The 12,082-nt window shown below is 35.5% G+C and overlaps 1 protein-coding gene across 1 annotated transcript in view; it reads left to right on the plus strand.

The window, feature by feature from the left end:
- The window catches only part of LOC133334640 (uncharacterized), a 32,192-nt gene extending 20,363 nt beyond the window's left edge, over positions 1 to 11,829 (plus strand). The window contains 5 exon segments of the mRNA XM_061542953.1: positions 9,509 to 9,670; positions 9,793 to 10,000; positions 10,097 to 10,292; positions 10,957 to 11,378; positions 11,517 to 11,829. Coding sequence (XP_061398937.1) covers positions 9,509 to 9,670; positions 9,793 to 10,000; positions 10,097 to 10,292; positions 10,957 to 11,378; positions 11,517 to 11,815 — 1,287 coding nt within the window. The 3' untranslated portion in view covers positions 11,816 to 11,829.
- The last annotated feature ends 253 nt before the right edge of the window (positions 11,830 to 12,082 follow it).

The raw sequence follows: 12,082 nt of genomic DNA on the forward strand, positions 1-12,082 counted from the left end.
CCAACAATCATCCTAACTACATATTTGAGGATCCCAGATCTATCTACATATCCCAATCCTACACCCCAAAAATCATCCTAACTGCAAATTTGAGGATCCTAGATCTATCGGTTTGCCCAAAATGTAAATTGTAGCAAATGTAGTACCAATTTCCAAAACTTCCTGCATAGATCAATTCTACAACCCAACAGTGATCTTAACTTCAAATGTCAATATTCCAGCTCTATCAGTTCACCAAAATTCACATTTGGTACCATTTAGTACACCTTAGTACGAATTTCCGAAATTTCCTACATATATCATCAACACCGATCCTTACGCCAAATGTCAGGATTCCAGCTCTATATATGTTCACCCAAATTCAAATTGTAACAAATATAGTAACATTTAGTACCTTTCGTACACACATTCCAGCTCCATCAGTTTCTCCAAAATCAAATTGTACCAAATTTAGTACAGTTTAGTACATTTCGTGTACATGAGTATACGATTTTAAAACCACCTACTTATATCGAAACTACTTCTCAACCTTTATTCGCATTTGCATTCCAAATTGCAAGTTTTTAGCTTTATCCATTCACATGGTACGAAATATTACCAAATTTAGTACATGTTAGTACTTTTCGGATACATATAGTTCGAATGTTCGAATCCTTTGCTATATCTATTCTACACTGCATCAGTGATCCTCATTTCAAATATTAGAGTTGTGGCTCTACCGGTTCGCTAAATACAAATGTTATCACATTTTGTCATTTTTAGTACTTTTCGTGCCGTTCTAGTTCGAATTTCCTAAAACGCAGCCTTATCTGGCACATCTTGATCAAGATTGACCAAAATTTCAAGATTGTAGCTTTAGCCGTTGCGTCGAGGCATTGATGAATCGTTAAGTCAGTCAATCAGTCAGCCAATCACTTTACTCTTTTATTAGTGTAGATATAGAAGATATAGATAGCAGATGAAAAACATATTTGTACATAACCAATATAGGTTTGGGGTTTGGCATAACTCACATATATACGTCCCGTTCTTATGATCCATATTTTGATAATTTCATTTTAAAACCAAACTGTCTGTGGGTAAAAACTTTTTTCGGTAAATGTTCAGAAACGAGATAAATTTAAATTTTGACACTACCCCTATAGAAGGCCCCGCTCTCTTTTTAGGTATTATCATGGTTTTATCCAATTATTTTTCAAAGAAGTGGCTGCATTTGTCAACCCGTACTTTACAGAATGAATTTTCCTTGTAGGTCCATTTTTCCAGGAACCAAAAAAAAACCTGGGTTATTTAATAAAAACAAAATTAAAATTGTTGCTCATAATTATTTCAAATTATCCCTCACACTTTCCTACGTAAATATTCATTCATATTTTCACATTTCATAGGAATTTTTCATTAATTTTCATTGTAATTGTTTTATGTTTTCCACTTCCTTCTCACAAAATGTCCGGTCAAGTTATTTGTTCTCTTTGTTATTTTCCTCAAGGCATTCTAAGGTTTACTGCTGCAATTAACTTTAAAAGAAGCCATTTGATTTCTTTGTAGTTACTACAGCTACCGGCTTTGTTTTTCTCTTGCTATTTTAATTGCAATGTAGAAGAGGAATACTAAAACATATAAACAATATATATAAAACAACAACAAATCAATTATACAATTTAAAGGGGTAGTTATTAAAAATGCCCTTGTAGCGGACCATGGTCCACACGCAATATCGAAATGCCATGGGGGGAGGCGTAGTGCAGTGTATGCTTTGATTTTAAAAATTGGTTATTGTTGTGTTGTGGTTTGCTCTTTGATAATATTGGCCAGCAATGAAACCAGCTTGGTTGGCCACTATTGAAAATAATCAAAAACTGAAAATCCTAACAAAGAAAATTCATATAGAATAGATATCAAATAATATTTTGTTTGTTTTATTTTCACTTTAGTACTGAACATGATTTAATATTTTCTTGTTTGTTCCATTGTCATAATGATTATTGTTATAATATTTATTTTCTCAAACTATATATACTTTTGTTGTTATTTCAACTGTGAAAATAGTAAACCGCCTCTTCCTCTATCTTCCAAAGAAACAAGCTATAAGGCAATATAAAATTGAGTGTGTTTTTACAAACCATATGCCTAAAAACTAATGGATGTGGTCATAGATATCTATATGGGCCATTGAACATATGCCGCAATATACTACAAGCAAATTATAACAAATTAAACCAGTGAGCGGAGTAGTATAGTCGGACGGGCCGATCATATGATACCCTACACAACTTCCACGAAAATCTAACTTTGAACCCTGTTGTGCCGACTAGAGGTCAACAAATATTACTAATATTCAGTACAGCCCTTCTAATTACTTGTTCAGATTCTTTTCACCGTGGGTTGTGTTGTGATGTTCGGCTTTCAATTGTGGCCTATAGATCGACTCGAATTAACACAAAAAATAAGTTTTCAGTCCATTTCATCCCAAAAGTATTATCTGATCATCACCGAAAATTATAGGCGCTGTCCTACATACCATCCTGCATGCAAAATTTCGTAAAGATTGGTCCGTAACTGTGGTTTGTATTGTGTTTATAAATTATAATGGACAGACGGACGGGCGGACGAACACACTTGTCTAGATCAACACAGCTAGTCGAGATATCGCGGTGTTACAAGCTCATGGGGCTGCACAAAGCTATAATACCATGACAACATAGTTGTGTAGGGTAAAAAAAATAACCAGTGGGCGGAGCAGTATAGTCGGACGGCGCCGACCATACGGTCGGCCCGGTTAACAGCACTTCTTCCATACACTGACAAAATCTTTCCCAATATTACTAATGTTCAGTACAGCCCTTCTAATTACTTGTCCAGATTGCTTTCAGCTTGGATTGTATGGTGATGCTCTGCTAATAACTGTGGTCTATAGATGGATTCTAAAAATTACAAAAAAGTTTTCGGTCCACTTCATCCCAAAATTATTATCTGATCATCACCGAAAATTATAAGCGCTGTCCTTGACCTCTCTGAACCCCGTGAAAAATTTCAAATCGATCAGCGTTATATTTCCGCCCTCCAGAGTGGTAATGGGTTAATAAATAATATCTGAATACGTAAGCACCTGTAAATATTTAGGTGTAACTCCCACATCCGAGTACATAAGACAATGTAATTGGTATAAATTCAAAGATAAGCCACTCCTCTTGGATATACTATCAAATTCTCGGGTCTTTGTCCTTCAGGAATAAATATATACGCCATAGAATACAAATTTTGTAATTTTTCACACAAAAGTGGGGGTCAATTTGACACGCTTGACCGATTTTTATCAAATCATGCAAACTTATTCATTGGCCCGAACCACTTCTTCATGTAAAAACTCACGATGTTTGGGTCATAATTGCGGCCTCTTTTTCATTTCATCCCTCAAATATTAACCAATCAAAAACAATAGGGGTCTTCACTGGCAGGAACCCATCCTACATGCAAAATTTCGTGAAGATTGGTCCATAACTGTGGCCTGTATCGTGTTTACAAATTATAATAGATAGACGGACGGACACACATGTCTAGATCAACACGATTGGTATACTTAAAGGTGGGTCTAGGACCAAAATTTCGCGGTGTTACAAACTCTTGGGGCTGCACAAAGCTATAATACCCTGACAACATATTTGTGTACGATACGTGAATAGTCTCAAAATGTTTTGTACATTTGTCAATAGTTTTCACCAATTCTAACTTTCTCTGGAAACCGATGTTTCCATAGTTTAAACATTTAGGTAAGGTATAACATATCTGACACATAATTTTCAGTTCACAGGAAGTCAAAGAATCCAAATTGTCATGTTCAGTAATTTAGGGTTCAAATAAATTCTTTAAAACTACTGAAAAAAAAACGATTTCCCACACATGATAGCATGGAGGGTATATTAAATTTGTAATAAAAATGGTAAGGTATAACATATCTGACACATAATTTTCAGTTCACAGGAAGTCAAAGAATCCAATTTGTCATGTTCAGTAATTTAGGGTTCAAAGAAATTCTTTAAAACTACTGAAAAAAAAACGATTTCCCACACATGATAGCATGGAGGGTATATTAAATTTGTAATAAAAATGGCTCGGAAAAATTCGAATAGGTACTAAAATCATAAATTTGTATTTTCATGTCATTTTATTTATTTTATTTATCACTCCAATATTGATATTTTCCCCATAGATATGACTATTTTAATATCCATCAGTACATCAATATTTATGTCGACCACCTTACCAAAAAATCCAACTTCAATAACAAGACACGAAAACGATAACTTTGTGCGTCACAAATATTTATGGAATACCACATTCGAATATGAAAAACCATAAAATTAAAAGCTTTGACATTTGCATATCAAACGAACAACAACTGCAACAACTCACACTCATCACTGCTGTTCAACACAAGTCTAAGTACTCTGGGCGTATGAGTATTACCAGACATTAATAATGTATTTATCATACGCAACCCAATGCTTTTATGGTCATTTACAATTTAACAGCAGGCTAAGGCAAACAAATGAATTGCACATTAAATTCTAATTGATCAATCAATAAATTTCAGTATTTGATAATTTTGGGACTCCACTACCACCTGAAACATAATATCTTACCATTGTTGTATAAAATACATCATGTAATGACCCATATATATATACGTATGTATATATGTGGCCACATAAAATATACATATGTCCATTGACCACAAATTAACACACACAAAGTGAGATACACCAAACATGGCCAGAACACATGCCAGCTGTGTAGATGATATACACATGAGTGGACGACACTTTCCGGACACAGACACAAGAACACCGCCATTAACGTAAATGTACTAATGGTGATAATGGAAAGAAGGTGAATGGAGAGAAAGGTGTGGGTGGGGCATGTTGATGGTTCTTATGTCCATAAACTGTAAATGAACAAAAAAAAATAAAAACAAAAACAGCAAATGGATGGACAGACAAACGGATATGGCCCTTATGTATATGTTGGAATAACGTTTCAACTTTTCGAAGTGCCATTGTGTCATACAGTGATCGGCATATATTAATTTTGGGTAAATATTTTTTGCATACAATTCTGATGTTTTTTATTTATGATTAGTCTTAAAAAAAATTCGTATATAAATACCTTGAAAAAAATATTCTAAAAAGTCTACGTCTGTAATTGTTAAACGAAAACATATTTAAAAAAATCCATCCTTGTGTTTGATCTTTAAAAATATATTTATAAAAGCCACGGTCGTTGGAATTACATTTTTAAGAAGCTACCCATTTGTACGGTTCCTGAATAAAAACATTTTAAACACAGTGAGCGAAGCAGTCTAGTAGGACGGGCCGACCATACTACCACGCAACTATAAATTTATGCGGATTTTTATTCCGAGCCTGGGCAATATTTCGTGGTAGTTGCAACCTCTTGTCCTATTAGAGGTCAACAGCACCTCTTCCCTTACACTGACATATTTTCCGAATATTACTAATATTCAGTACTGTCCTTCTAATTACTTATCCATATTCCTTTTGCCGTGGGTTGTATTGTGACGTTCGGCTTATAATTGTGGCTTATAGATCAACCCTAAAAAAAGTTTTCGGTTCACTTCATCCCAATATTATTATCTGATCATCATCGAAAATTATAGGCGATGTGCTTGACCATACCTGGATTCATGAGGATCCAGGTCTAGTTTGATAATGGGATACTAAATAATATATGAACATAACCACCTGTAAATATTTAAGTGTAACTCCCACATTCGAGTACATACGACAATATAATTGGTATCAATTTAAAGGTCAACCACTCCTTTTGGATATACTATCAACTTCTCGGGCCTATGCCCTTCAGAGTAAATCTATACGCTATAGAATACAAACTTTGTAAATTTTCTCACAAATGTCAGGGTCCATTTGGCCCGTTAAATAATGACCGATCTTTATCAAAACAGGCATGCTTATTCTTTGGCCCGATTCCCTTCTCCATGTAAAAATTCGCGATTTTTGGGCCATAATCGTGGCCTCTGGAGCGACCAGAAAATCAGACAAAAATAAAGCAATCTATGTAAAAAATCCGGGAATAACAGGACCTCTGATGTAAAATTAATATGAAATCGGACAATGTTAGGTATGTGGGCTATATGTAAATCAGAATCTATGAAAAGCAAATTTGATTTGTGTCAATCGAGCACACGTAAATAGATATGACATCTTTGTTATTTGAATTTTGCCTTGTAAGGGCAGTGATCATTTCAAAGTAATTTATGACATCTATATGGTAATATGGGCCTAGATTGCCGAAAGATGTGTGTATGGCTTAAAGGTTTTAGTCACATTTTCCCACCGAGGTAGCTGTAACTTGGCATTCTGAATTCTTGGAGAGTGAAATACACATTTGCCAAAATATTCAATATAAGTCCATGTTTGGACATAGTCTCCATATAAAAGATCCGCCTCAGTTATTGTATTTTCTAACCCACGTAGCTATTATAATTCGGCATTTCATGTTCTTCTAGTGTGATAAATATTATTTCAGAAAACCAGATTAGAAAAAATCTGCTTCCCAGAAAATGTTCAGGGTAGGTCAATGTTTACGAGGGCAAAAAGCGCGGTATAGACAGAAAAAGTTCAAGTGTTTTGAAAACTTCCATCTCTGTTATGAACACATGTTAAATTTTGTTTCGATCTGGCAACTCCTTCATATAGCAACATGTGTTAAAAAAAGACGCATCCGCAATTTTTACAATGGAAAAATTAGAAATGCGTGTTTTCATTGTTTAAGAGAGATGGAAGTTTCCGAAACACTTCACTTTTTTTCTGTTTATACCGCGCTTTTTGTGCCAGGCTAAGAAATTTCCGAACTGCCCTCGTATACCCTCAGCATTATGTCTAATGATGGTATTAAAAACTTATTCTGAAGCGAAATGAATAACCGAATTGATACATTGTTTGAATATCGTAATATTTTACCAAACTTACCGAAAATGGGGTCTATAAAGCAACATTTTCTGGTACCTCTCCACATATGGTCAACTCTTTGATAAAAAACATATACCTTTTATACAAGGAATAATAAAATCTGTGTGTAATTCCATAGACCTACACAAACCATAGGCTGAGGGTATATATCTATCGTCAACACCGACAGGCAGCAGTCATATTGGATTTTTATAAAAATCCTTTTTCTTCAACGTAACTGCTTTGGTAGTTACGTTGAAGATTTTAAAATCAATTTCCTTATACTAAATTGATACTTTTTTTGAAAAAAAAAAAACAAATAAATAAACCAATCTAAAAACAAATACTAAAAATGTGTCTTTATTTATTTATGGACGTCAACAAATCTGTTAGTGGGGGTTCTCAATATTAGTTTCTTAGTATTCAATTGTAAAACACTAACGTCACGTGTCTGTCTGTCCTGGCTCCCAATGAATTTGAAAAACAAAAATCACAAAAATGTGCTTTTTTGGGCAAATTTCACAAAAATACCAGGCGCTCAGAATAAAATAGCAAGGTGCCCGCCAAAAAAAAAAAATAAAAATTCAGAAAAAATTTCGATCTGGCAACACCCTACCCGCGAAAAAAAAATTCGAGCGCCTAAAAGTATGCTACAATTTTTGTAATTTCTTTGTACGGCGTTGCCAGATGCAATTTTTCCTAATTTTTTTATTTTTGGCGGGCGACCTTCTATTTTATTCTGGGCCCCTGGTATTTTTGTGAAATTTGTCCAAAAAATGCACAAAACCAGGTGGAACGAAAAATTGTGACGTCATCACATAAGATATGTCAGACGCTTAGGGCCATGTATACTTACCGTATTTGTTGTATCCGTAAATAAAAACAAACTGTTTTTCAAATTTTTTTTTTAAATTTTATTAAATATTCTTTTTAAAAAATATATACATAAAAACATTTAAAATATAAAATTTTAATAAATATTATTCTTAACACCTCAAGCGACTTATTTGGTCTTTATTGTGTTGCAATCCTTCCTTGTAGAATTTTATGATTGAGAAAACAGGATAATTCCAAAAGAAATAATTGTCGGCGGGGCGAGCTTGTTTCAAATTATTTGAAGATCGTTTTCGATTGTCACCATACGGGAAATTCGAGCATACACAAATCAGAACAACCTGGAATGAAAAATAAAATATAAATTAGAAAAAATATATTTTTAAGATAAAATACATCTGTGTCCGTCCGTCTGTCCATTACAATTTGTAAACACGATTCAGGCCACAGTTATGAAATTTTTGGATGTAGGATGGGTTCTGGCCAATGAAGACCCTTATTGTTTTTCGCAGAGATCGATTTTCTGATTTTCTGGTCGCTCCAGAGGCCGCAATTATGGTCCAAACATCGCGATTTTTTACATGGAGAATGGACCAAAGAATAAGCATGCTTGTTTTGATAAAGATCGTTCAATATTTAGCGGTTCAAATGGACCCAGACTTTTGTGTGAAGAATGAGAAAAATTGTTTTCTATGACGTATATATTTACCCCTGAAGGACATAGACCCGAGAAGTTGATAGTTTATCCAAGACGAGTATTTGACCTTTAAATTTATACCAATTATATTGTCGTATGTACTCGGATGTGGGAGTTTCGCTTAAATATTTACAGGTGCTTACGTATTCAGATATTTTTAGTATTCATTAAAACACTATAGAGCGGAAATATAGCGCTGATCACTTTGAAATTTTCCATGAGGATCCAAGTATGGTCAAGGACAACGCCTATAATTTTCGATGATGATCAGATAATAATATTGGGATGAAGTGGACTGTCCACAATTATAAGTCGGTGAAGAGAATATGGACAACTAATTAGAAGAACTGTACTGAATATTAGTAATATTCGGAAAATATGTTAGTGTAAGGAAGAGGTGCTGTTGACCTCTAATCGAGCAAAAGGTGCAACTATCACGATATATTGCCCAGGCTTGGAATAAAAAGTTCGCAGGAAGTTAGAGTTCCGTGGTAGTTGTGTAGTGTCCGTACAAATGGTACAATATTTTGTACAATTTGGATATGGTTGAACCGATAGAGCTGGAATACTGAATTTGTACTGAATTCGTACTTATGTGTACTAAATGGTACTAAATTTGGTACTATAAGAAAAAAACAAGGTCTTATTCCTAGAAATCAAATATTTCACTCAAATACGGCTAGTTTTAGCAACTATATATAAAGTAATTCAAAAAATTACGAAAAATGCACCTACCTTTAAAATTAACAATACCGACCACTGTACATCTGTCGGTCGGTTCGCCGTCTCTCCCGGTTGGTTGTGTTATTGGATTGTTTTGCAAACATGTTTGTCATCATTGTGGTTTTTCATTGTTCATTGTTCATTTGTTTATATTGATGTCGAACATGTGTACGGTTGTGTGTAAACTTAATATTTTGTGTGTTTATCTTCTCTTCTCGTCTCCTTCTCATCTTTCTCCAATATGTTGTTAAACGTTTATTTACAGGCCTATGATAGCCGCCAATTGATGGTCACATTATTTGTATGCCTTTGGGGCGCCCGTCTATCTGGTTACCTGCTGTATCGGATTGTCAAACTGGGACGAGATAAACAATTCGATGATACACGAAGAAACATCATACGCTATGCGGTCTTTTGGACATTTCAGGTTTGTTCGATAAGGACAACGAGAACGACGACATACATATTTGACAATTTGGTAATTATCACACGAAACTTAATTGAAAATGTTTTCTTTTCCCCTTTGTCTCCATGTTTGTGCGTGTGTAGGCTGTTTGGGTTTACATAGTCTCTCTGCCGGTAATTATCATCAATTCACCACGCCATTCCCAGCCCAATGCACCCAAAACAATGACAACCTTGGATTCGGCTGGAACGGGTATGTTCATTGTTGGTCTGCTGGCTGAGACATATGCCGATTTGCAGAAATTCTCGTTTCGCCAGGATCCGGCGAATCAGGGCAAATTTTGCAATGATGGTAAGTAAGGAAACATACACACACACAGAGAGTACATACTTGTATGTGGTTGTAAAAAATAATTGGAAACAAATAATTTTCTATTCTTTCTTTTAGGTCTATGGCGTTTGTCACGCCACCCCAACTATTTTGGCGAAGTTGTCATCTGGTGGGGTATATTTGCCATTTCACTTAATGTCATATCCGGCCATGAATGGGTGGCAATAGCCTCACCGATTTTCACCACTTTTATAATACTATTTCTATCGGGAATACCTTTGAGAGAAAGATCAGCTGATGAAAAATATCGAGAGTAAGTAGATATTAAAAAAATAATGAATAATTAATTAAAAACATATAAAAAAGTGTCAATCGGGGTTGCCGACAGATATAGACCCTCAGCCTATGTTTTACTGAGGTCTATGGAATTATACACAGGTTTTATTATTCGTTGTATAAAAGGTACAAGTTTTTTTATCAAAGAGTAGACCTCTGTAAGGAGGTACCAGAAGAGGTAGTTTTATAGACCGTATATTTGAATGAATTAAATCGATTATTCAATTTTCACTTGAACGAACTTGATGTATGTAGGGTGGATTTATTACGATGCACAATTTTTCTTCGGTAAAATGGGATATTCCGTTCGCTTCATATGAAATTTACCTGTTTCCAAAATATTGACCCTTTGTGGGCGAGGTACTAGAAAGTGGAAATTTTCAGGAAAATGTTGACCATTTTGTGTGGGAGGTGGAAAAAGGAGTGGACCGAGATTCCCCATCTTCAAACTTCATTTAAGTTTTGAAGAACTATAAAGGTGAGCAATTTTGGGGGAAATCGGTTACACCATTCGAGAATTATCGTGCACTGAAATTGTTTTTTATCTTAAAAAGTAATTTAAAAATATATGTATTTATAATATGTTTTCTTTAAATCCTGGTAATTATTAAAATAATAATTTCAAATTAAAAATTTTACAGTCAACTTGAATATCGTAAATATAAAGCATCCACCTCACCCCTGATACCGGTGCCACCTGCCATCTATGTCGAAGTTCCCGCTGCATTGAAATTCATACTCTGCTGTGAATTTCCCATCTACGATACGATGCAAATTCAGAAGGACATTAGCCCCTATTCACTGTCCATAGCACGTTCACATTCACACATATAGCAGTCAATTGCCCACTCTGGCAGTGGGCAACCTGTACACGGTACAGTGGGTCATAGTCTGCACAAATATGGTGAATCTGGTTCGGTGCATAGGGGTCATTGTTATGGTGCTAACGGAGGTGATCCTGAGAATCATATGAATTGTGGCGGCAGTTGTCGTAATTCCTATGTTAAGAACGCCAATCCGTATCAGAATGGTTCAGGATATGCCGCCAGTTATGCCTGTAATCCCAATGATATGTCGTCACATCACACCCATCATTCCGCACAGCAGTCGCATCATCATCAGCATCACCACCATCATCCACATCACCACCACCACCAGCAGTTAGTTGCCACCAACAATAATCACAATAAATCGCTTGATGGTGATGATGATACCGATGATGGTATCATATATATGCCAGGACCAGCTTCTTCCAAGAAACAGCCACACTACTTCCCAGCACCCACCCAGCCCATCGACACCTTCGAGGAGCCCTCTTCGATAATCGATGTCGACGAACAGGGTGAGGGTGATGTGCCCGCAGACTACGACGAGGATATACCTCCGATCGATTTAAGTAAACCGCCCAGTTTGCAGAGCTTTACGAATAATGTGCGTACGGAAAAGGAAGTACAAATTAATGCCGATGGTAAACCGATTACGGTAACGACAATATTGTGATTTCATTTCCTACCGCTGTTCACCGCAAAGTGGCTGTTCACCAGCAGCGTCGTTGTCAGCTTCAGAGTCGACGTCATCATTATTGTAATAAGTGTAATGCTATTAATTGACGTTACGACAATTCACCGTAACCCGAAATGTATGGATGGCGTTAATTGTTTATAACACGCAACATATATGTACGGACTTGGCAGTTACTAGCCAATCAATCAGGTGATTGATTCTAACACATATACACACAGGATAAGTACATGAATAAGCTTAAAA

This window comes from Musca vetustissima, unplaced genomic scaffold, assembly GCF_032173495.1.
Source record: "Musca vetustissima isolate MV318-11 ecotype Yass unplaced genomic scaffold, APGP_CSIRO_Mvet_v1 utg2180, whole genome shotgun sequence".
NCBI classification, from domain to species: domain Eukaryota; kingdom Metazoa; phylum Arthropoda; class Insecta; order Diptera; family Muscidae; genus Musca; species Musca vetustissima.